Below are 26701 nucleotides of genomic sequence, written 5' to 3' on the forward strand. Positions count from 1 at the left end.
AAAAATTTTTTCTAGTATCGACTATTCTTATCTAAGTTTCTATGAATGATACCAATTTTTTTTTTTTACTTAAATGTTTTCATGGGTATTTTTACAGAAAACTGGGAGAAGGGGGTTGCAAGTGTTTGTTTACACAGCCTTTATTATCTTCTACTTTCTAGATGAGAAAACAGGTCCAAAAAGGCAATGTTGATACCATATGTGAAATATGCTCTTAGGAGAACTGAAGAATAACAATATTAACAAGACCTAGAAGACGTGATACATTCCTACATTACAAGTAACTGAAAGCTATTAAAGAGAAGCTGGGTATTGCAGGCACACTACTAATCTTGCAGGATGATGGAAGATCTACTTCCATTCTTTTTTATGAAATACTTTCTTTGAGTTACTGCAGTGAAATAAGACTGGGCTGGTGAAAGATGGGACTACATTACAGTGCTTACAGTTCCCAGATTTAGGGTAAAAGTGGTAGAAAATGAGCCCTGCTAGGAGTTTCTGATGAAGGGATTAAGCCAAGATGGTAGTAATGGGAGATGAACCCACACAGGAGTTTGTGATGGTAAAGAAAAGGTGGGTGCTCTCTCCAAGTGTACTTTTTCTTTGCCATTGTTGGTCCAATTTTGACACTGCCGAAGCAGGTCAGTCCGTCCCAGCGCTCTCATCAACTACTATAGACTCTTCCTAAAGTCAGTCCTACAAGTAACAAACTGCGAGCCTTTCTGTACCTTCCCCCAATGTCACACGGACACTTAAATTTCTTAAGTTACTAATGTACTAATGGGGAAAAGGAAGAAAGTTTTTTGTGCTAATGGATCAATAATAAAAGAATGCAAAAACTAACTTCTAGGGCCCAAAACCAATACAACAGACAGATTTGTCGATGATGAAAGGAAAATTATGTACTTTTATATATCAGATCTTCCAGTAAATCAGTAGATAACTTTAATTAGATGACTTTAAATCTCTTCTTTTAGAGTTAAAAAACCGCACAAAAATAACAGAAGAAACAAAATCCCTAAGAACTCTGTGCTAATGAATGCTGTGACCTGTGTATTACTGACATTGGAAAATGATAATATATGAGCAAGAAAATTAGTAGTACCACCATTTACCTACAAAATCAGAAACGGAAAGGTAGGACAACTCAGAATGTAGATTCATAGGAGTATCTGTGAGTAAGCACTTTGATTATCCTACTGTGCTCAATATTTTCCCAATGTTTGTGGAAAACAGTACTTGCCTTTTCACACATTCCTGATTTTTGTATCTCCAATACAAATAACTTTGCTTAAACAGCCCCCTGAGGCCTTCCTTCTACCACTTCTGCAGCAGTGTAGTCAGAAAGGCAGTCTCTAGGGTGCCACAGTAGTTGTAGTCTTGGTCAGCTAGCTCACATGGACCTGGACGTCTAGATACTGGCTGCAATTCATATACGACAGTCATTGGACTCCCTTTCCTGTGATAACCACTCAAATGGATTTTCGCAGGGCCTGGTAACTTTCTCAAACTTTAGTGGGAACTGCATATTCTCCTGAGGACAAGTCTCTTCTAATTAAATAAAGCATGTTCATTGTAATGAATGAACTGCAATTTCATATTTTAACTAAATATTTCTGTTTGACCCCCTAGCAATACCATACCTTTGGTTCCCAGGATCCATTGTTCTTGAGTTACTGTTTCTAGAAAAGGAAATAATGCAATCCATTTATTAGAATTCAGATATTAAAATGGAACTTCTTATCTAATAAGGATGACCTTTATGTTTTCTCTCTTTACTGAAATCGTATGTAAAAATTAACTGCCACGATTTTTAATAGAGCTTACCATCCACATACAGAAGAAATAAAACTTGCATGTGGCTGTACTGCTGGGTGAAAAGGCTATATAAACATTTCATTTGTTTTTGCCTTTACTGATTTTTAGTTTTACTCATTCATAACAAGTACTGACAGGTAAACTGCACTTACAAATCAACAGAATTTTTGGGTGCACCAAAAAAGCATTCATTTTATAAGAAGATTCACTTTAGGACTGCAAGAATACTCACTTACACATACAAGATTTCTGTACCCTTGTGAATATTCCATTTCAGTTTTTTAGACACTGATGATAATTATATCACCTTCATGCTCTTTTGTCATTTAAAAAGAATGACATGTACCTATGCACTTCTTTAGAGACAAAATCTGAAAACTTATTAACATAATTCACTTCAAAATAAATGTAAATAAAAAATAAAATTAGGTAGGAGCTTTGAATGGCATAAAGCAAATAATTACCATCCTTTATAAATATCAAAAAACATTTGCCAACACGAAAAAGTTGGCCTGACATTTTGCTATTTGTAAGACTGCTTGTGTTTTTCAATTTCTTATTGTAATTAATACCTACTGATATTAAATTGAGGGAAAGCAGATGCTTAATTCTATTAAATAATGCTCAAGGTAAACGACTTGGAAACTTCTCAGTGTCTTACTTTTACAACAGTCCAACCTAAGGTCCAACACACAGAATCTCTTTAGGTCAGTGAACCACAAAGTCAATGCCAATGACTACCATATTAGAATCACTTAGGGAGCTTGTTGAAAAACTCACCCCAAACCTATAGAATCAGTGCATTTCAAACAAACACCTGAGGTGACTCTTATAGACACTGAAGTTTAAGAACCACTGCTCTAGACAATACAAATTCTATCATTTCAGGCTCAGTGCCTTAGATAACATTGGAATGTTGCACTTTGTTTTTGAGTGGCAATGTTTATCACCACCTAGTGGTAAAGTCTCTTATTTCTATTCTCTGTCCATTAATACTGAGTAGGTTGAGAACTAATTTCTGAGAAAGCTACAATTTTAGAGTAATAATTTCCTTAGTATTTTGCATTAACTTTTTATCAAGGGTGGGATAAAAAAGTTAAAAAAAAAACTAAACTTGTAGGGCTTCCCTGGTGGCGCAGTGGTTGAGAGTCCACCTGCCAATGCAGGGGACATGGGTTCGTGCCCCGGTCCGGGAAGATCCCACGTGCCGCAGAGCGGCTGGGCCCGTGAGCCATGGCTGCTGAGCCTGCACGTCCGGAGCCTGTGCTCCGCAACGGGAGAGGCCACAACAGAAAAAAACAACTTGTAAATAAAACTGCACCATACCATATGAATAAAAAACAGTCTATATTTCAGAAGGATCTTTCCTAAAATCTACTCCTTGTAACACTAGTGCCTCTAAAAACATACTTATTTCACAGTGCAAACTATGGTCCTCTTTTAGAGATACAGGGATGGGGTACATTAGCATATTAAAGGCCCCGGAAGCTTCATGGTCAAAAAACCTGTGAACTAATAAATAACTGAACATTTCCTAAATATACTGGACCATGAAAATTTCTTTCCTAAAGAATACGTATTGACTTCTCTCAAGAGAACACTATTTCAAGGAACATAGTTTGGGACATGGTGCTCTAGAAGAGCAAATCTGATAGCTGCTTTTAGCATCTGTGATCTACTGTAAAAGACCTGACAATAAATTTACAAGCAAGTTTGATTGGGCTTTATTTTAAACGTTAGTTATTATGCGAACCACTTATTTGAAAGAGAATTTTATTGATCTGTATTGCTTAGCATTTTCTTTTAAGTAAAAAAAACCCATACCTAATAAAAACCCCACTATATTGGCAATTTTATTAACTGACATATGCATGGTATCGAAATATCTATACATTATATTCATATACCAAAAGTGCATTTGAGAAGTAAACATTTAGGTGAAGACATAGGCACTAGATTATTAAATGCTATTTCTTAGGTTCTAGAATTTCCTCATTTTATGAAAAATGTGAGATTCCGGCTTTTAAAGTTTTAGGGATCAACTGCAAGCACGAGAGGAAAGCAGGAATAAGGCTAAACGATTAAGATTAAGTGCAACACTGAAGCCAAAGTAACCATTATTTACTGAGGCATGCAATTGGGAGAGAAAACACAAGAGAAACTCACACTGTAAAAGCCAAGAACTGTTTTGTAGACAGAGTATACATGTATACATGTTTTTTTCAGAATTTATATGAAGGACTCAAGGAAATAAACATAGACGAGGCACTTCACTGAAACCACGACGGTTTGCTGCAACTGGCTACCTGAACTTAAATGCAGAATAGAAAATTTGGGGTCATTTAATCTGCACTAGAAAATCAGTGGATGGCAGGAGGGCATATGACAGCTACCATGTGAAATAGCTAACGTCAACAGGGTCCAGTGAAAAACTTTAAGACTAACAAGTAAAATAGCAGGGAATCAGGTTTTATGTCAATTATGGGGATTAACCAAAGATGTAATGGACTTAGGCAGGCAGTAGGGAGCTTCCCATTTTTACATGTTTAGATTAACCACCTGGCAGGAATATCTTCGGGGGAATTCAAGCATTACTTGAGTGTTAGAGCCAGATAACCTACAAGGGACAATTTAATTCCAATCTGTGAAAATGGAACTATGTGTGCAGTAAATGAGTTTGGGATGAATAAATCTATCTATTGGTAATTAATCCTCAACTCTCCTCAGTTAAGTTTTTCATTTCTAAAGACCCATTTGCTTCCTTTTTAAAATATGGCCTTTGGCTCACAGAAAGATACTTGGTTCAATTCTTGTTCAGTAAGTCTTGCCTGGGAAGATAAGACAGGATATTTTCTTATCTAAATTTATTAAAATTACTGATTCAAAAAAAAAAGGATTTAAATTTTTCAGCAGAGAAATGTCCAAGTATGAAATATGCTATTATGCTCAGTGAATTTAATCTTTTCACTATTTTTAATTTAACTCAGGATGTGAAAGGCATAATGCGGAGGTAATTAAGTGATGTTTTAACAACTGCATGCCATTTAATGTCTTTTTTTTTTAAGGTGCCAAACTCTTGACTTAGATATACCTTTTCTGATACATATCATTCACCTCAAGAGCAGATAAAATTTTTTTTCTTGGATTTTCAAAATACAAGCAGAGTAGGCTCCTCATTTTTAATCTTTTATGAAATGACTATTCTTCCTATCATAGTCTGTTCTGAAAATTGCTTATATATCATATTTTTGGAGTGGCCATTATGTTCTGTACTTATAAAGGGAAAATGTCCACCTACCAAAGCCATTGATATTTATTTAAACATATTATCAGTGATAACTTAAATTTTTTTCCCCTTAGCACCACTGCTCTAAAATCTTGAAAGGGACTTCCCTGGAGGCATAGTGGTTAAGAATCTGCCTGCCAATGCAGGGGACATGGGTACGAGCCCTGGTCTGGGAAGATCCTACATGCCGTGGAGCAACTAAGCCCGTGCACCACAACTACTGAGCCTGCGCTCTAGAGCCCACGAGCCACAACTACTGAAGCCCGCACCTAGCGCCCCTGCTCCACAACAAGAGAAGCCACCACAATGAGAAGCCTGCGCACTGCAATGAAGAATAGCCTCTGCTCGCCGCAACTAGAGAATGCCCGCTTGCAGCAGCGAAGATCCACAGCAGCCAAAAATTAAAAAAAAAAAAAAATCTTGAACGATCTGTACAAGATTACCAACAAACTGTTGTATCTTGGTATAAAAAAATCATTTCTAATGATATGTCTTTTGGCTCTTGCTTTAGAGTAAGTGTAAGGAGCCAATCTATATGTGTAGGTTGAGTAGCAATTATATTTTATTGAATCTAAGATGCAACTGATTGAAAACAGCATCTTTATGTTCCACTAAGAAAAAAAAAAAGAGGTTGTCAATTACAGTAATGGATATCAAAATATTTCCAATGTCAGAAGTGTAAAAATGTGCATCTCAAAATCAATGAAATATGTCATTTAGTCAAATTCTAAACACTGACTTTCAAGTTTTTTCATTTCTGATCTTTTACATAAATAAGGCATGATTTAGTTAAGCAAAGAAAACTTTATTTCTGCCACACATAACAACATATTGCTCTAAGAAACAACTACTATATTAGTTTTAGCATTAACGTGTGGTTTAAAAATACATGTCAACAATCCCTGCTCCCCAAGACAAAACAATGCTGTGCAGAGACTATCAGGTATGTGAAAAAAAAAAGCCGTCAACTGTCCACAAGGAGTGCGTCCAGTCACATTTTCAGTCAGTCAGCTGAGGATTATGTCATTAGTCTTTGTTCTGTAGAAAGAACACAACACAAGTATGAAAATCATCACCTGAAAGGAAATAGCTGTTGTATATAGTATACCTAAAAATGTTAGGAGTTATTCCTTTATTTCGTATACCCAATGTTACCTGCTTACTTAATCATAGATGCCCCCAAATAAGCAAAACTTAACTTACTCAGAAGGATGATGCAAGCGGGTACTGAATTTCTGGAGGGAAAATATTGTAAATTAATACAAAAATCATGCATGTGAGGATGACAGCTTTGGGTTTTATCCCTACACACCAGGCTGATGAGTGGGTGTTCGTAACTGTCTTCTTAACCATGAGTCCAACTAGAGCATGTACGCTGAAATATTTTGTTCTTTTGGGTAGCTAAACTCAACTAACCATAATTGTTCAATCATAATTGAGGGACAAGGATAAAATTCAGAGGGATTTCCTCAAAACAATATGTCAAGATAGAAAACATAGGAAGTGAAAAAAGTGACAGTTGTACAAACCGTTTTATGTGATTAAAAAAGAAGGAAATGGACCTATAAAAAAACACACACACAAAAATCAGGATGTTCTAAAATACTAAAATTTCTGTTTTCCTCAAATAGAAGAAGAAACATATTTTGCACATCAGATCCACCTCAAAATAGAACTCAGCTATTTTCAAAGTGATATTCTTAGACCAGTTTCTTCTCCTATTTCCTAGTCATGGCTCAGTTAATCCTAGGCTTACTCCTCAGAGACAAAAGGAACTAGCCTTCATGAGTAGTGTTCGTGTTCTCTTAAAATTAAAGAAACAAATGAAAAAGTGGCCCCCATCTCCCCTAAAATCTTCAATGGTTACAATCATGTAAAACTTAGAAAAGTCTTTCATACTATCTTATTGAACCTTAAAATAATATATTATTTAACGTACCAACAAAAGAGGTGAATCTCATTATGAAGTCCATGGTAAATGGGGATTCGAAGCAAAAATAAAAAAAGCCGTGCTGCAACTAGAAGACATTCAAAACCAATATAGCTCATTATGTCCTACCATTTTCAACTAATCTGACCCTACTTTACCTTTGCCCTGAATATGTATAACAGCTCACTCAATAAAGGGAAAAAGGATAGATTTATATTTCATGACTAGTCATGCTGAAGAATATGCACTTCCTCTAATGTAGGGAATTGGATGAATGCATATCACTTAAATGTGATATTATAAAGCTTCATTCTCACACACTTGCTGGCCAGAAGGTAGTTTTGTATCATTAATCTTAGTTTCTCATTGTTTTGATGAGATGACATAAAGGTTTCACTGAAGTCATCAATGCACGAGTTTAGCTCACACTTTCAAAGCAAATTAAAATTTTATTTTATAAGGAATTTTGCTGACTCATTTTTTCTCAATAACCCTATGGAAAAACTCGGCCTCAGAAAGGTGAAAAGATCTGCCAAATCATAGTTAAGTGTCAGAGCTGGAACTCCAACTCAGATCTTCTGATTTTAAGTCTAATATTTTCTATACTAGATAAATAATTATTTTAAAAAAGGCTCAATCACAGGAGTAATTTATATATTTTCCCCTTACTAAGAAGTTAGTATTATTGTCCTTTTTTAAGGACAAAGATTCTTCGAGTAAGAGTAAGAATTGTTATCTATATTTTGAAAGACTCACAGACATGAATAAGCAGTTTTGTATGCTATTTTAGAAGACAGCTTGTGTAAAGAGAATTCAGTTCTTAACGTTTTATTTGCAAACACAAAAAACTGCTTTGTTATAAGAAAGACTTGCTAATTCTTTTTCACTGGCAAATTTAATATTTCTGAATTGTATGAAGTAACGGGAGTGGATTTTGTAATTAAATAAAACATTTGAAAACATTTCTAAATTGAGATTATTCATAATGGGCCCAAAAGGCACTTCGTATTGACAACTGCCTTCTGTAAGGAGGAACTAATCACTTGACTTGCTCTATCAGAGGAAAGGTCATCAGCAGTTAGAATTCAGACAATTCATTTTGATACTTCCTAGTTCTCATAATTGGTCAGAAAGAAAACCTGGTGAAAAGAAAATTGCTTTCAAGTAAGTAACTTCAAACTGACTCTAAAGTACTTGCCAACTGCTATTATTTGACCAGCAGTGGACTTGGGAAGCTGGTGTGTGTGTGGGAACGGGGAAGCTCTCAGCTTCCCCTGAAACTCAGGATTCATTTCCAGAATGAAAAAGTGAAAGAATCAAACATTTCTAACTTTCAATAATGTTTCTCCAAACCGTGGAGATGTGAGCTGTCCTAGATATAGAAATTTAGGTTTGATTTCTTAAAACTAAAAGAAAAAGGAATTCATAAGGCTGTATGTAGCATTATTTATAATTGACAAGAGTTTCTGGAAATTGTCAAGGTTATTTTTGAAAATATATATATGCACGAGAGTATTTTCTGAACGTGCAGTTTTAATGTACAAACTCACAAATATGAGTGCAGAAAAACACCAACGTTTAGGTTCAAAAGGTTCAAAAAGATGCATTACAATTGACCCTTGAACAATGTGGGGGTTAGGGGTGGCTACCCTCCACCCAGTTGAAAATCTGAGGATCACTTATCATGGGCCCGCCATACACGCAGATACTCCTTACCCACGGTTCTGCATCCACAGATTCAATCAACCTCGGACCCAACCAACCTCAGATCATGTGGTACTGCAGTATTTACTACTGAAAAACATCCACATGTCCACAGTGGACCCATGCAGCTCAAACTTGTGCTGTTCAAGGGTTAACTGTATTTGGTATTGCTTTTTAGGCATTTCACTAGTGAATGTCAAGACATTCTTTATAAAGACTGTCATAAATTACCTCAATTCATAACTCAAAACATTAACTGTTCAAGTTAAAAATCTTTAGAAGTATTCCAATTTTAAAGTTTATGTAACCATATAGTAAAGTCCAATTCTTAATAGCAAAGACATTCACACACACACAGACACACACACAAATACCATTTAATTTTCTAAACTGAAATCTGATTTTATTTTATAGGATAGACATTCTCCCAGTAAACATCAAAAACATTTTTTAAGTTTAAAAAGTTCAAGTTTAGGGCTTCCCTGGTGGCGCAGTGGTTGAGAGTCTGCCTGCCAATGCAGGGGACATGGGTTCGTGCCCCAGTCTGGGAAGATCCCACATGCCGTGGAGCGGCTAGGCCCATGAGCCATGGCCGCTGAGCCTGCGCGTCCAGAGCTTGTGCTCTGCAACGGGAGAGGCCACAACAGTGAGAGGCCCGCATACCCAAAAAAAAAAAAAAGTTCAAGTTTAAAAAATATACTGTAAAATTATCAGCACAGTGCTTTTAAGCCACAGTGCTTTTAACCAACAACTTGTAAATCCTTAAAAAGAAACTCTATACATATTCCTTTCGTTACACTATTTAGCCAATGTGTTTCAGAATTTAGATTAAAAATAGCATACCTCAAGAATCAGTAAGTTCTTTGTCGTTTGTTAGATTCTTCTCTTGGGGAGTCTGCCAGCATAACTTTAAGTCTGACTCCATTCAGGATCTTTCCATGTAAAGTAGTAATGGCATCATTAGCACTTACTCTATCTGCATACTTGGCATACCCCACATTTTTTCCTGACACAAGGTAAACTTCGATCAGGTTACCAAAACGACTGAAACAAAGTAAAAAAAAAAGATCAACTGAAATTGATAAGTAAAGATGCTCAGGTCTAAAAGTTGGGGTCCATTCTGGACTCCTTTTTTCACTCCTTTTCCCACATCCAATCTCTAATAATGTCAATCTTCCTTCTTAAACATTTCCTCTATCAGTCAATTTCTCCTCATTATCACTCAGATCTCTTTCCTCATTCTGACCATCATTATCTTTTTCTTAGTTTACTCTAATACCTTCTTCACTAGTTTACCTGCCCCCTGGGTTTATCCTTCTCCAATCTATTCTCTATCCTGTCTTCTGAGTGATCTTTCTAAAACACAAATATGATCATTTCCTCCCTAAAAGTCCCTTCAGCTGCTCTTCATGCGTCCAGGGTAAGGACAAGCTCCCTAATATAGCTTGTGGGGCTTTCTTGACTTGGGTCCTTGTCCTCTGCAGCTTCATCTTCCCTCAGTCTCTCAAATCCCATATTCCAACAACCTCCTTCCACGTTCTCTCCCGCAGGTATAACCACCCACACGCCCAGCTTTCTTCCCTGGTTAAATTATTTGTGTCCTCCAGGCCTCCACTATACCTTGCTTCTTTCAATAAGTCTTCTCTGAGTTTCTAAGGCAGGTGCCCCTCCTATGTATTTCACAGACTGAATATTCCTTTTCACCACACAACCTCTCTAGGTTGTAATTTCCTATTCACTTATCTGTCTCCTACATGTGATTAGTTCTAAGAGGACAAGAACTATTACATCTTGTTTACGTAATATAATGTTTGTTTACACAATGTCTCTGGCACTTAGCACAGTGACTGCCTGGTACAGAGGAGAGGTTAAAAAAATAAACGAAATAAATTGGTTAAATAAAAATCAAAATACTTGAACCACATCACTGATATTTTGTGAAGTTCTTTAACAAGCTTTCTATCTTTTAAATAAATTCGCTAACATTGTAAGGCAAATAGGAAAAAGACCAAAAAGAAAAAGTTAAGGTTAAAGAAGTTACATTAAAAACAAACAAGAGTCTTCCCCCTTTTTACACTTATTTTATATACGTATGTACACACACACACACACACACACACACACACACACACATACACACACTCTTCCCTACAATCAAGTAATTGTTTACTCAATGTAGTTATATAATCTTTAAGGGTCCAATAGAGTGCTGACAAAATAGAAGATGCTTAATAAGCACTGTTCAGCTGAATTCTAGAGGACAGGTCTATACAGATGTATCTTCTATTAAGAAACAAATGATTTGTTCATTCTATGTATGCAACTTTTCAAAACAATACTCCATGTTTTATGTCTTCAAAATAAAATAAAAGGAAATTCTGTGTGGAGACTTATGACATGTAAGTAACAAAGAAGAGAAGGAAATAATTATATATTTTAAAAGGTGATATAAATAAGAACTTTTTTAAACCACAGAACGAATCAGCTGTACCTGAAAAGTACCACACACAGGAAGCTGCAAGGCTGCTTAAATGACTGGTTTAAATATATTATTTAAAAATGTAACTCTGTGGAATTGAAATCTTACCAGAATATATCCTCTAGTACATCTAAAGGTAAAGGATGTGGATTAAACACGATAAAAAGTCTTTCTTTCACCGGAGTTTCAGGAGGGGCTTTTTTTTTGCATGACGGAAGTACAACATCTGTCTGGATTTGAGGCAGCTGTGATCCAGAACTTCCTCCAAATTGCTGTTGAAGAATTAGGTTCAAAACAAAAAAGAAGAAAAACTGCACTTTAGGGATTCTTAAGTCAAGAGCTAAAGAGATGTGTATCATGGCACCTATGTGGTCTTTTACTATATCTCTGAAAATTTTCTTACACAGGTAATAAACAAAGGCCACATTTATTTTATACTACTGTGAAGGTTAAATTCTTACCTACTTACCAGAAATTGCTGCTGACTTGGGTTATTCCACACCATTGATGCAAGCTGTGCAGCTACCATCTGCGTTGCCATTTTTCTAAGGAGACTGGAGATAAGAACTGGTAATACACAGAAAACTAGAAATATTCAGTCTCTAAACAGTAACTTCTTTTGTGTGACTTCCTCACCTGAGAGGTCAATTCTATTTTTATTCTCCAAGTCATATCACGTATATCCAAAGCTTGGCTTTAGGCTAGCTCCTGGAATGGTACTTACTCTGATGCATTACTCCCATCATCAATGAAGGAAACACCTATCCGATTCCCAGGAGGATACTGAAATCCATGTAACTTGTATTTTGCATAAATAGCAGATGCTACATTAAAATACTGAACCACTCCATGACCTAAAATAAAGCAGAGAATATACGGGAATTAGAAAAAAAGCAGATTCAGTAACTAAAGTTTGTGTTGCCATAAGAATGAAACAATAGAGAAAAACACTAATATCACACAATTAGTAAATATATAATCAAATGTGTCAGAAAACCAAGTTCTGTTATACATGTGTTCAATAGCTGTGTTCCTATAAAGCAAAGTATAAACCAGATGTTGGTAAAAATATGAACATGATATTTTAAAAAAAAATGGTATCATTAGCTTAAGTTCTGTCCAATGAATTTAATTTTAAGATCTTGGCTTTTCTTATATGACAGAGAAACAGCTAAAAGCCAACCAGTTTTTCTTAAAATTTTCATTCTTTGAAATATACTTTGAAATTCTAAAATTTTCCCTATCATAGTAAGAAATGAAATGAGAAGTGATATATGAAAAGAATATATAGTCATCTTGGCTAGCTGAAGTGGTAGACAGAGAAAAAGTGATATATGTAGTAAAACCAAAAAGCAGGGTAACAGAGGGTTTCGGATCAAAAGTCACATATTTCACATTCCTTTGAAGAGCTTTTAGCTAAGGGGGTAGATTTCAATTCAGGAAGGTGATGCTACAGGGGGGGAAAATTTTATACAGGAGCCCTTACATGGCAAGCCCAGGAGCTTGTAACACAACCAAAAGGTTTTCACAATACGTTTATACTATAACTCACTTTGGGAAAAACAACGTTTTAATTTAATGTTCCTCTCTAAATCTAAGCATCTCAACATTTTAATGAAATTGAAACTCAGGAGCAAATGAACATATAAAACTAATTCAAATAGGATTCTAACTATATAATACCTCTATTAATAAAAAGGTGTTCCAATGATACACATATTTATCAGACACATCCAACCAGAGAAACAATAGAGAAGGTAAAGGAACAAATACATTTCAAAGTACCAGATAAAAAGGAAAGAAAATACAAAACAAATAGAATTACATATGAATATAATAACAGATATGCCAAAACCCACAAAATGTGCGCCTTAGAGTCACAAAAAAGAATGACAGCAGGGACTTCCCTAGTGGCCCAGTGGGTAAGGCTCTGAGCTCCCAATGCAGGGGGCCCGGGTTCGATCCCTGGTCTGGGAACCAGATCCTGCATGCATGCTACAGCTAAGAGTCTGCATGCCACAACTAAGAAGTCCACAAGCTGCAACGAAAAAGGATCCTGCATGCCGCAATTAAAAAAGATCCCACATGCTGCAACAAAGATCCTGCATGGGGCTTCCCTGGTGGCGCAGTGGTTGAGAGTCCGCCTGCCGATGCAGGGGACACGGGTTCGTGCCCCGGTCTGGGAAGATTCCACATGCCGCGGAGCGGCTGGGCCCGTGAGCCATGGCCACTGAGCCTGCGCGTCCAGAGCCTGTGCTCCGCAACGGGAGAGGCCACAACAGTGAGAGGCCTGCGTACTGCAAAAAAAAAAAGATACTGCATGCCACAACTAAGACCCAGAGCAGGCAAAATAAAAATAAATAAATTAATAGTAAAAAAAAAAAAAAAAAAAGACTGATAGCATAAGACTGGGTTAAAGTTGGAGATGGTACAAAGTAGGTCAATGACTTTTTAGTAGGTCCTGCTAAAAGACCAGTGCTGGGTAGAGTAATATTGATTATGTGGGAGTGTCTGTATGAAGGGTGTGGACACTCTAGGTCAGTCAGTCTATATAATCTGACTCATCTATTTCCCCTCAACATCCATAAAAAGACACCCTAAAATGACTAAATCAAGTATATCTATAGTACTGGAAGAGATGCCAAGTATGATTTCTCTATACCACCCCTCACCTCCAATTCTTTAAAAACCAACAAACTGAGTGCCTATTATGTGCCAGGACTTGCAGTAGATATCTTATATATATTATTTCTAATTCTTATCTAACCCTGGCATAGAAGGTACTAATAATCCCATTTTACAGATGAGGAAAGAGAGACTAGATAGAATAAGCAATCTGCTGAGGTCTTACAACTACGTGTCATTGTTGGGATTTGCACCTGAGTTGGCTGCAAAATGGAATGCCAACCTTTTCCCATTACACCACTAGGGCATTTTAAAAAAGCCTTAAAAAAATCAAAAGGCTTACAAGAATACAAAGATGGATTAACCTAACACTAGATAATAGGTTTAATCAATGAACCAGTTACCAAGTTCAAATGGCTGACATTAGAGTCTTGCTTCTATTAAGAGTGGGGAGAAGCAGAGAGAGAAGTAGGGCAATTAAAATGCTTGAAATGGGAAAAATGCTGGAAAAGGGAAGGAGCTCCATTTTGAGGTATAAAGTTTAAGAAAAAGAGACTTAGGGAAGAGGAGAAAACTTTAAGGGTTTTATCACTTTGCCTAGCATTAATGAGAAGTACAGAAAGAGACCCTATTCTAAAGTATTTTTGTTGTACAACTGGAAACAGAGAATGCTCTATTTTATGGGCGTTAAAACAGTTTTAAAAAAATACATGACTATAAAGTAGATGTATTCCCAGGGATTTGTTTATTGAGGTATCACTATATTTGAAAGTTTAAGGTAGAGAAAAAAGAAACAAAAAACTGTCATACAAACAGTATCTGACATAAAAAGTGCCATCGGAACAAACGAACTTATTTACAAAACAGAAGTAGAGTCACAGATGTAGAAAACAAACTTATGGTTACCAGGGGGAAAAGGTGGGGGGAGGGATAAATTGGGAGATTGGGATTGACATATATACACTGCTATCTATAAAAAAGATAACTGATAAGGACCTACTGTATAGCACAGGGAACTGTACTCAATACTCTGTAACGACGTATATGGGAAAAGAATCTAGGAAAGAGTGGATATATGTATATATATAACTGATTCATTTTACTGTACAGCAGAGAGTAACACAACATTGTAAATCAACTATACTCCAATAAAAATTAAAAAGAAAAAGTGCCACTGGAGGAAAGCCAGTTTAACAAAACACAGTATATTAAAAAATAATACAGACATTATTTTTACCATAATTAGAATACGGATCTCGTTGAACTTCACAGTATTCCAACCCTGGTACTATATCAAAAATGCTGAAAAGCTGCTCTTCAGTGAAAGGAACTCTTGATACAACTGACAGGCGTTTGGAGATGGATTCCTGGCCTCTGTTGTCATTCTTGTCAAAACTTGAAAATTCAGATTGTTGTTCTCCAACGATATAAAAAAAAAAAGCAAATCTTTAAATTTCTATACATTCAGAGATTCATTTAACATTTTAGATACTAGAAAATAAAATGAAGTGTCATTAAGTCCTCTGCATTGAACAAAGGCACTGTCTTTTGTAATATGCTCTTGGTCATCAGCACTATCAGGAGAGACAAGGACAAGAAAACAGACAACTCTCCCCATTTCCCTGCCTTGATACAGAAATATAAGCAGAAATGTGTAGTGTAATTTCACAGGAATACGTTTACTATGCAAAACTGCAAAATATGGCAAGTGTTTCACCTAAAGGGAAGTTTATGCCGAATAACATTTACAGGTCTTACTTTCATCACTCATGTTCCCCCTTTTCTAACTTCTACTTTTGTCATTCCTCTCCTTTCTCTAGCCCTAATTTTAAAGCAGCAGTAATTTAGGGATAAAATTTTAGGATTCATACTGAGGGGATAACTGTATATGTCTTTCATATTTCTTGGTCAGCTGCCTACAAGCAGCAGCTCACCCCCCCAAAATGGCAGTGTAACACTGCCACTGACAGTGACATAGTGTAACACTTAGATAATCCATAACTAACCACAAAAAACTATAATTGGAAATAAGTTAAACAAAATAAGCATTAAATAATGACATTAGGTGTCATGACCAACTTCTTGAAAGAAAAAAAAAAAACCTATAAAACCTATAAATTCTTTTATTCACTACGTGAACTTCAGACTGCTGATAAAAGAGTATTAAAAAAAAAACCCCTCCAAATCAGATTGCATACACTACTTATGCCATTAAAGTAAAGATAGCCCACTTACCAAATGGAAACATATTCACTCTAGGTTCATGTCCCAAAGTCTCCTGCCTCATATTACTATAATAATCTTGTTCTGAGGATTCAGATGCTTTATTTTTAGGTTCAGCCAAGATTGCCCTAAAACCTGAAAAAGAGAATCCATAAATTTCAAACTTTAGAGCAAATTTAACACACCTACAAATATACTTGATTGCTAGTGCTTGACTTAGTTTTGTAATTGTATAAAACAAAATCTACACAAACAACCATCTCCACCAGACCTACTTCTTTGCTTTTTGAAAGATGGCAAGGAGTAAATGAGAAACAGCAAGAATCCCAAATTATGGGTCAATGTAGACATGAAAGATCAGCAATTCTATTCTATCCTTTCCAGTCTCCCTCTACGACAGATGACATCATCATTCATTCTCTCAGGCTTTCCAACATCAAAATCCAATAGTGCTTCTTCACACCCAACTGTCATCAAGATTCTTCCTTTGAAATATACTTAGATGTTATCTTTCACTCCAACTTCCCTGCCTCTGTTTTAAAATTAGATTCTCATCAATTAATTACAACCCTTCAACTGATAGCTTTGCCTCTGGATCAAGAGTTTTAACTATGTACACCAGCAACGATGAGCTTCAAAAGGTGGGAAGGTTCATGAACCCTCTGAAACTTTAAACATAATGCTTATTCATATGTGCACATGGGCATATTTCAAGGGAGAAGGTTCACAGCTTTCATCATATTATTCAGTGGTTCCAAAAAGGATAAAATGAGCCTCTTTGAATTCTTCCTCTGTAAATCCACTCTTGATACTGTGGTTAGATCAACTGTGCTGAAACAGTTTTTGTTATTTTTCTCCTTTTAAAACAATCTACAAGGAATTTTCTAATGTGGACTAAGCTTGAACTCTTCATCACCTCCCGTGTACGGTTCCAATGTACCTAGATTACTCTGTCCCTGTTTCTCAACAGGAACACCAAGCTTTATTTAGATTGTTGCCTTCATGCTATTAAGCAAAGACGTTTATTTCTAGCTCTGTGTCTTTACTAACATTGCTCTCATCTTCTGCCCTGCCTACTCTACACCAGTTGCAAATCCTACCTCCAGATGTATTCCCATGCTCATTTGGTGCACTTGTTTTTCACCATTGATAGGCTATATCACATAGTTCTGAACATTTTCTCATTTGGCAAATTTTTATTGAGTCTACTATAAATGGCAGTATCTTTGCTAGAGATCTCAATAAATCTTAATTGAGTACTACTCAACTGAGTACACTACTATATCGAGTACTACTAACAGCAGTACTAGGTACTTGGGGTGACAGCAACAGATAAATAAGACACAGAGCTTTAAAAAATCTATTATTCCTTAACTATTTTTTGCCTATTAGATCTCGGCTACCCAATATAGCTGTCAATTCCTTAAATGCCAGCGTTGCTATATATTCCATTTGTATCCCTCTACTTATATTGGTGAGTATACCATAGGTACTCAGTTAATGTTGGTTGACTGAGAAATTTAGAAGGATCTGAGAGAAAATTTTGGTGTATACCTTAGGGTTATCTAAGAGTTCTACTGATTAACAATAATCATTTTCAGTATGTATCTATTTTTATAATATCCTGAAACCCACTAATTGAATTATTCTACATGTCATTTCTAAGGGTCAATATAACTAGAAGTATGACAACAAAGAATATTTTCCTTGGCCTCTTTAGAATTCTTATTCTTCAGAATGTACACCAGCAACAGCAGAAGATCCGACTAATGTCACTCTACCTTGAAATTAACCCAATGTGTATTTACTTCACAATGCTAGCAAACCTTAAAAATCCTATCCTTATTATTTATATGTTTATTAGTATACCTAACTCTATTTAGGGTTTAGGTCAAATATAAACAAATATTACAGAATACTTGAATTTCTTTAAAATATAAAGAATAAATATTAAAAAAAAACCCCAACCTGAAAGGGTTGGTAAATTTTTTAATACTTAAAATTCTAAATAATTTAATAAACCCCAAAAACCTGTAGAAATAATAACCAAAGTAGGACAACAGCATTTTCACTGAGTTAATGCAGTTGCTCATATTTTTTAAGATAGTGCCTCAATGAAAGCCTAATCACAGCCCCCAAATTATTTTCATCCTAGGACTATATATATTTAAACTCCCATTGCTGAGATTAAATTAGCAGGTATGGCTATTAGCACAAACCAGTATTAGATTATAATTAGAATAATTCGAATTTTTTCAAATGTCTATTACAATGATAAATGAACACATCCTTACTTCGATCACAGTTTTCTATTGCTTGGGCAGCCTGTGATGGTTTTAAGTATCGAACATAGCCCAAGCCTTTACTTTCTCCAGTTACTTTATTCTTAATAATGCTGCAATACTCGATATCTCCATACACCTATGAGAGTTAAAAGAAATGATCTTAGAGGAGTCAAAATTAATAACTGAACAGATTTCAGAACTAACTTAAAATTTACTTGTTCTTCTTGCTTACAAAAAAAGAAATCAGAATTTATAGCTACTTTTAATAATGGAATAAAAATGTCACAAACTAATGAGGCACTAGAAAAATAACCATAATGATGATAAAACCAAATAATAACATAACCAAAATAAAGATACTTTTTATTTACTGAGCATTTGCTTTACATATATCACTTTATTGTTATAACAGCACTTCAAGGATATATATATATCATACTGCTTATTTCACAGACCAGGAAGCTGGGCCTTAGAGAAATCAAATAACTTGCCAAAGTCATGGAGGGAGAGCAAAAACTTGTACATGGTCTGGAAAGCTCCAAAGTCTTGCTCAGTGTTGGTTAAGAGCAGAGGCTCTGGAATTGAACCTTCTTTATTTTAATCTTGGTTCAGCCACTTATTAACTGGGCAGTTGCCTATCTCCTTAGCTGTTAAATGGGGCTAATAGCTGTACCTACCTCATAGGGTTGTTTTAAGGGTTAAAAGAGCAAGTACACCTAAAGCGCATATAGAGGGTCTGGGACATAGTCAGCCCTCAGTAAATATTAGCTATAATTATTTATCTGCCTTCTAACACGAACATAAATGATTGTGTATACTTTTGAAGGAGTGCCTCTTGAAGTACATTTTAAAAATACATTGGTTCACGCAGAAAGTTAATACTCCATGTGAGAAATATGTGGTAAATGTTTACTTTTAATGTTGGAAGAAATACGGGATATAAATTCTTACTGTTTATTATTAATTTAAAAAATTTTCATGTAACCGTTAGTAACTTAACTACTATATATGTATTTAAAAATGCCACATTTGTTCACTCAGAGAAAGATAAAAGTTTATAAGTATATAAGGTAAAAACTTTATTCTTACTATTGGAGGAAGTATGGAATATATATATATTTGGTATTTGTTATTTTTGAAGTATTTTATTCAATCCTCGGTTGGGGTAGGATAGAGGAAGTTTGAAAATTACTTTTTACTACTTGTTTTCTTTCTTGCTTGTTGTCCACATGATTCAGTACTGGGAAGATTAGTAGAAAAAGAATAAAAAATTACAACTCAAGACAATTTAAAAATTGCTTTTTAATAGCTTTTGTGAAAGTGTGTCACTGCTTATAAAAGTCAATGGCTAAAAAGAAATTTTAAATTGTCTCCAAATTTCATTGACTACAATCTAGCTATAGTTCAGAGTTGTAGGTAGTTTTTTTTTTTTTCTTTAAATATAATTCCTTCAGAGGTCTAATTTTAAAACAAAAACTATAGAGGATAAGTCTTTCTGTGAACAAGTTCATCAACATGCCACAGACTTGTAACAAATGTGAGATAATACAGTTCACACACTCAGGCTTGCCTGCCCCACCTCTCCATGAGAGGCAATAGAGAGGAGTGCTAAGAGGGTGCTTTGAAAATTTCAAGACCAAGAGCAGGCTCTGGATTCAGACACCCTGGGCATAAATCTTGGCTCCATCACCTACTAGGTATGAGACCTTACTTAAAACTCTGAGCTTTATACTTCATTTTCCTGAATCTGTATTTTCATTAAATGGGGGGAAAAACACCATCATCAATATTTTCCAGGTTTTATATATTTTTAAAAAGTTAACTTATTTTAGTTTTAATATTTAATAACTAGATTGAAATAGATGACTTAAAAATAGTTATTTAATTCTCCACCACCAATCTAATGATCTAACTCAAACAAAACAAGATTTAGTAATTGTACAACCAATGTAAGACTGTAAGTTATCAAGAACCCTAGCTGATTAGAAAATGTTAAGTACCTTAAATTTTTCCCGTAGATCTTCTTCTGTGTAGGACTTTGGTATCATAACAAATATTCTTGTAAGTTCTTCATCTTCAACATCTCGGTGACTTCCAGATGATCTGGACTGAGCAATGAAAACCTAAGAAACAAACAAAACCCAAAGAATAATGTGGAAATATCAGTCAACTGTTTTCCTACTCCTTAAGAATACTTACTTCATTATTAGTATGGGATTCATGTAGGTTAAATGCAATGTAATAGCGTCTTATCAAAAAAGATTTTGCTAAAGCAATCTTTATTGCAATGACTTTTTATGAGATAACACTGATCTTTGCACTTTTTTTCCGAATTCTTTTTTCCTTTGTATTTTTTTTACCAAGAGCAATAGTCAGTGCACTGAAAGAGAGCAACAGTCAGTGCAATAGTCAGTGCACTGAAAGAGAACGTGTACTCTGCGCTTGTTAGGTAGTGTTCAATAAATGTCAATTATATAGTTGATTAATAGTGTTATTAACATGTCATATCCTTACTGATTTTGTCTACTTTTTCTGTCAGAGACTAAGAGGAGTGTAAAAATCTGAATATGAATTTCTCTCTCCTTTTAGTTCTATTAATAATGCTTCATGTATTTTGAAGCTCTATTATTGGTTACATAAACATCTGGAATTGTTATGTACTTTTTGATTGATATTTTTATTTTTAGGAAATTATTCTCTGTTAATACCCTTCCTGTTGAAGAGCATTTTGTCTGATATCACACCAGCTTTTTCTATCCTTTTACTTTCAACCTCTTTGTATCTTTATACTTAAAAGTGCATCTCTTGCAAACAGCATTTAGTTTGGCCTTTTAAAAAAAAATCCTGACAATCCCTGCTTTTTAATAGGAGTGTTTAGCCAATTTATGTTTAATTTAATATTGATACAGTTGGGTTTAAGTCTAGATGGTCATATTTTTAATTGTTTGCTTTCTAATATTAATCCTTAAAAAAAGGTAACATGACCATATTCTGGATCATCTCAGTTACCACCTGAATGACTTATGTGAGCAAGAAAATGCACAGAATGGACTGAAGCTCTATTTTTCTATTAGTAATTTAGTTTTATTGAAATATTATCTGTGACACTAGATTATTACCTGGAATTTAATTTGCTTTGTGGTATTGCTTTAATTTAATTCATAAAATTGCTTTGGTTTTATATTATTCCAGAGGAATGTAAAATCTTTAACTATGATTCTGGATTTGTTTCAAGAGCTACAAGCATAAGAATTTTAATGGCTACTCTTATTTTTTATAACTTGTAGAAATGTAATAAAAATAATGTAAATCACCAGACAGCGCCCTTGAGTATTTTTTTCCTTTCTTCTTCTTCTTTGTCTTTAAAGGGGGGCGGTATACCATTCAGTATGAGAAAACGTGAACCTATGGAATTCCAGAGGAGAAGGGAGCAACTAAAAGGACAAAGAATTTATAGAGCCACGGGATTTTAGAAATATTGAAAAATAGGGTCATTATGTTTGCTTGGAAAACAGGTGTCACAGAGGTGTAGAACCTTGCTTACAAGATACAGCTGGAGATACACCCCTAGATAGCATCTACTTCCAGTTATTCCTTTGATAAACTTATACCACATGCCAAGCACTGTATAAGGTATTAGTAGTAGAGTATTAAGTAACACAGAAATGGCCCACTAGAAAGTTAGTCCACTGCATGTATCAGTAATGGATGGTCAATAGGGAAATACAAATAGGGAACCTTTAAGTACAGGAAGACACTAGGAGAAAAAAAGAGTTTCAAGTAAGACTTGTGATTGGAGGTGCCATCAGATCACAAATTTTTAAATTTTAGAAGATTGGAGCATTTCAAATTTCTGATAAAGATGACAATATCTAAGTAGAAAACATGTATAATAATCAACCACCTACTGGATGATTTCTCCTGAGACTTTACGTTCACAGACTATGGCTCTAAATTCTCGCAAAGCTAAGAACTAAGATTTTTCTCTTGTTTTCTAGGTTTACCCTTTTCCTCAAGATAATGTAGCTGATCACTCACAGAATGAGTTTCATTTGGACAATCTTTTCTGGCTGTAGGCCTGGTATTAAAATTTTCTTATTTGTCTTGTAGGGCCTTTGGAACTTTGCAAAAGCAAAGTACATGAGAAACACTGAAGGTGAATTAATTTAACTGGAAATACTGAAAAACAAAACAAAAAACCCCACTACATTCCAGCAGAAGACAGCCCAAGTTGAAGCTGCTGAAGAATGAATTTAGACTGTCTAGCTAAGGCACTAGTGCAACAACCCTCTGGCTGAAACTGAGTGGACAAAAATGTGAAAAACAAAACTTAAGCTTTAATTATCTTTGTGAATCATTTAATTTCTCTGTGGTGAAAAGGGGGGGATACATTTTAGTGCTGGAACTTTTACTTCTCTTGTAGGAATTTAATGAAGGCAAGGGGGGGTCTATAGGTTTCAAATTTGGGACATTTTGGGGAGTTTCCAAGAAGATCTCTGTGGTTATACTATATTCAAAGTAAAAAAATCCTCCCTGCTAAGATCATAATTGGAAGGAGATGAAAATTATCAACCTAGTGCAGGAGTCAACAAACTTCAGCTTCCTGTTTTTCTACAGCCCATGATCTAAGAATTGCTTTTACATTTTTAGAGGGTTGTTAAAAAACAAAAAGAATGTGTGACAGACTGTGCATGACTCACAAAGCCTAAAATATTTACTGACCCTTTACAGACAAAGCTTGCCACCCCCTGATCTAGTATATACTGTGGCCTTACACTTAATTTCATTGATGATCTGTCCTGACTCAGAGGGTCTGGGAGGTGGGAGGAGAGGGAATGTCTATTGTCTAATGTGTTGTTGGTGTATTCCTAGGCTCCTCTCTTTTTTGCAAGAAAGGCCTACAGAGACTGCTACTATGGACAAAAAGATGTACTGAGGGTTCACCTTGTACTGGCTCTGTGCTAAAAGGAAAGATTAAGTCAAATACCCTCAAAATCACCCTTCCTGCCCTGTGTCAGTATATTAATTTTACAGAGAAGTTAAGTGTGGAAACTTAATATAAATACCACCATTGTTAATTAAGAGTATTCAAAGAGGCATTTAATATTAATACAATTACACTGCCATCACAATGATTTGCCTCTTTTTTTTTTTAAATTATATACATGCACGGCTTCCCTGGTGGTGCAGTGGTTGAGAATCCGCCTGCCAATGCAGGGGACACGGGTTCGAGCTCTGGTCTGGGAAGATCCCACATGCCTCGGAGCAACTAGGCCCGTGCGCCACAACTACTGAGCCTGCGCGTCTGGAGCCTGTGCTCCGCAACAAGAGAGGACGCGACAGTGAGAGGCCCGCGCACCGCGATGAAGAGTGGCCCCGCTCGCCGCACCTAGAGAAAGCCCTCGCACAGAAACTAAGACCCAACACAGCCAAAAATAAATAAATAAATAAATAAATATATAAAAAAATTATATACATGCATACTTTGGTACTGGGAAAATGGCTAACGGGAGGGCCACAGTTACATGTACTTTTATCAAGTCTTTAAGCACCTTACCTACCTGAGGAAAAGCAAAGTTACTTGTTTTTATACACGGTAAACCGCGAGGTCTGAGGAGGATCAGAGAAGTCCTCAAAGTAGGTCAGGGTCGGAGCTGGGCGGTGGATTATCGACGGCGGGGGCGCGGGGCTGTCCGGGCACCGCAGCTCTGCAGCCGGAGTAGCCGCAGACGCCTGGTCCGACCCGGGAGCGGACGTTCTCTCTGCATCCCCCATCCCCCCGCACCCCAGTGCAGCCCTGCCGGCAGGGGGTCCGCAAGAACACTCTCTGCAACGCCGTCCTCCCCTCCCCGACCCCCACCCCGGAATGCCAGGTGCTGCCCAGTCCGCCCCCGCGAGCGGATGTACCACCCCTACCGCAGCCTGACACCGCCCCCGGGGGCACCCCGACCCGGCCCCCGCACCTTGATGGGCTTGGTGTCGCTGGGGCTGAGGCACTGGCCGTGCATCTCCTCCATGGCCCTGCAGGCCTGCGAGCTGCGGGCAAACTTGACGAATGCAATGCCCTTGGACTCTTTGGTGTGCTTGTCCCGCACCACCCAGATGTCTTGGATCTCCCCGAAGGGCGAGAAGCGCTCCCTCAGCACCGACTCGGGCGTGTACTTGCTGATCACCAAGAAGATGCGGCTGTTGGGCGGCTCGTCCAGGCTGTCCACGCCCGGGCGGAAGCCTCCGCCGCTCGCACAGCTCCCAACTTCGTCCATGGTGCTCCACTCCGGCGCGGGAGCCAGGCCCGCACCCCTTTACTCCTCCTCGCTCCCGCCGTGCCCGCCACTGCAGTAGCTGCCCACCCAGTCGCAGCCAGCCTCGCGTCCGCTTCCGGAAGACGGAAGGGTCTGGGGCCCGGCGCAGGCCGGCCACGCAGTGTGCCGGCTTTGGGGTCGGGGAGCTGCTGCGCCCCTAGCGGCCCGGGGGAGCCTGACGCAGTCTACGGCGCCAATCCCGCGGAGCCAAGGCCCACGCACCAGGTGTGTGATCCTGGTTCCCTGTTGCTGTAAGTCTCTGGTGCGCGGGCTTTCCCGTCGCTGGCTCTGCCCCACTCCCAAAGCCCATGGTGTCTTCCCCCAACCTTGCCACCTTGGTCGTAAGCTCACTAGAACAGCTCTATAGGACTGAGTTAAAACGTTCAGCCTTAGAGCTGATCAACCAACTCCAGCCTCATTGTTGAGAAAACTGAGATGAGGAATTGGGGCCCATGGAGTAGCAAAAGGTAATAGAAAAACAAACAACAGAGCCCAAACCAGAAACAACTCCATCTTCTGATCTACTCAACTCCCAGAAGCAACCGTGGGAGGTTTAAGGGCAGAAAGAATGCAGCGCACAGCTGTGGAACTAGGAGAAATCCTAAGGTGCAAGCAAAGTGGGAAATCTACTGACTTCTAAGGCTTGTTGTTAATGGGCCTTGAGGAGAGGTCAGCATAAAACTGGCAGAAATCCAGAAACAAGGCAGTGGCACTGGAATGAACTGAAAGGAACAAACCAGAAAATGGTTCAGGAGCAGAGCTTCTTAAATGTTCAAGTCCAGGGTTACTATGAATGAAAATAGGTAAATACTGTTCATCGGGTGCCAACCGTAAGCCAGGCTCTGTGCAAGGAGATAGACATACAATGCAGAAATGGAAGAACATGATGCCTGCCCTAAGAGAGCTTTTTTTCTATTGTGGAATTCTTACATGAAAATATATAATGCAAAGTAATATCAGATTGTGTTAAATGCTTTTGTCACTGAATTGTGTGAGCTTGGACAAATTACCTCATGCTTCCAGCTTCAGTTTCCTCAACTGTAAAGTAGAAATAATATTACCTACTAAATAGCATAGTTGTCAAGCTTAATTAATTCATCCATTCTATTAAGCCAGAAATGTTTTTGACTGTCTAGTATGTGTTGGGAACTGTGCAATACCCAAGTGATATGTCTTAAACAAAATGATCACTCTCCTTGCCTCATGAAGTTAATAGATTGGGCTTGTCTAGTTAGGATTATTTGAGATAATATATATGGAGCTAATAGCTTAGTGATCAAATAAGATAATATGCGTACAATGCACGATGGAGATTTTCTTATTCCATTTCACTATGGTGTCCACTCCCCCACTCTTGATATTGTACCGTTGTATGATGGCAACCGAAAGTTAGGGATTCTGGGTTCCCACTCAGGCTTTAGCACAAAATTGTGACAATTTCTCCTTGTATTACAGTCCACATCTGTAAAATGAGGGCTCTGTTTACCCTGGAGCTTAGCAAGTTAAGGAAGTATCTTATCTTAACTTTCCACTTCTCTTTATCTTACCCAGACCAATCAAAGTGAATGAAAACAATGTGGTAATGTAATAATTTTATTGATGTGATGAAAGTGTGGATTCTAGCAACACTATTTTCCACCAGTGCCATCTAGTGGAAAATGTATAATTTTCTTAAACTGCACTTACTGGGAAATTTCTATTAGTAGAACAAGATTACTGATTGGTATACTGAAAATTTTAGAGCAGTTAATTTTATTTTAGAAGGGATAAAAGATTGGATAAAACAAAACCAGAATCAGAAATATTGGGTAATGCTGAGAAAGCAAAATTTCTTTACCATTTAATCATGTGAAATACCACATATTCAATGAAAATAAGAAATTTACTTATAAGTTACTAAATTATAGTAAATATATCTTTCTTTGACTTGTCTATTTATTTTAAACAGATTTATTGAGATATAATTCAAATATCACACAATTCACCCATTTAAAGTGTTCACTTAAATGGTTTTTAGTATTCACAGAGTTGTGCAACCATCACCACAAT

At 36.9% G+C, this 26701-nt stretch overlaps 1 protein-coding gene across 6 annotated transcripts; it reads right to left on the reverse strand.

The window, feature by feature from the left end:
• Nucleotides 1-5888: 5888 nt before the first annotated feature.
• Nucleotides 5889-24757, reverse strand: RBM45 (RNA binding motif protein 45). 6 transcript variants are annotated; one of them, XR_003437183.1, is made up of 12 exons: nucleotides 24314-24757; nucleotides 20351-20473; nucleotides 18360-18486; nucleotides 16079-16200; nucleotides 15080-15266; nucleotides 11942-12071; nucleotides 11687-11771; nucleotides 11326-11489; nucleotides 9582-9782; nucleotides 7044-7122; nucleotides 6308-6339; nucleotides 5889-6142 (listed from the first exon to the last, which is right to left on the reverse strand). XR_003437183.1 is itself a non-coding variant. In XM_027127206.1 (11 exons), exons 1-9 carry the CDS (start codon nucleotides 24611-24613, stop codon nucleotides 9590-9592), a joined length of 1431 nt encoding a protein of 476 aa, XP_026983007.1. In that variant the 5' UTR covers nucleotides 24614-24756; the 3' UTR covers nucleotides 5889-6142; nucleotides 6308-6339; nucleotides 9582-9589. The 6 variants fall into 6 exon arrangements, 5 of the variants coding, with proteins under 5 accessions (XP_026983007.1, XP_026983030.1, XP_026983038.1 ...); XM_027127206.1 differs by lacking the exon at nucleotides 7044-7122 and having other exon boundaries at nucleotides 24314-24756; XM_027127229.1 differs by lacking the exon at nucleotides 7044-7122 and having other exon boundaries at nucleotides 15080-15262; nucleotides 16078-16200; nucleotides 24314-24756.
• Nucleotides 24758-26701: the final 1944 nt, after the last annotated feature.

This window comes from Aethalodelphis obliquidens, unplaced genomic scaffold (assembly GCF_003676395.1).
Source record: "Aethalodelphis obliquidens isolate GAN/ISIS:26980383/991018 unplaced genomic scaffold, ASM367639v1 scaffold2, whole genome shotgun sequence".
Classification (NCBI taxonomy): domain Eukaryota; kingdom Metazoa; phylum Chordata; class Mammalia; order Artiodactyla; family Delphinidae; genus Aethalodelphis; species Aethalodelphis obliquidens.

Coding starts and splice junctions, on each gene's coding strand:
- RBM45 (XM_027127221.1), bottom strand. CDS start 24,613: ATGGACGAAGTTGGGAGCTGTGCGAGCGGCGGAGGCTTCCGCCCGGGC. Junction 20,474..24,313: donor GCGACACCAAGCCCATCAAG/GTGCGGGGGCCG, acceptor TTTGTTTCTTAG/GTTTTCATTGCTCAGTCCAG. Junction 16,201..18,359: donor AATAGAAAACTGTGATCGAA/GTAAGGATGTGT, acceptor TCTCTTTTTCAG/GTTTTAGGGCAATCTTGGCT.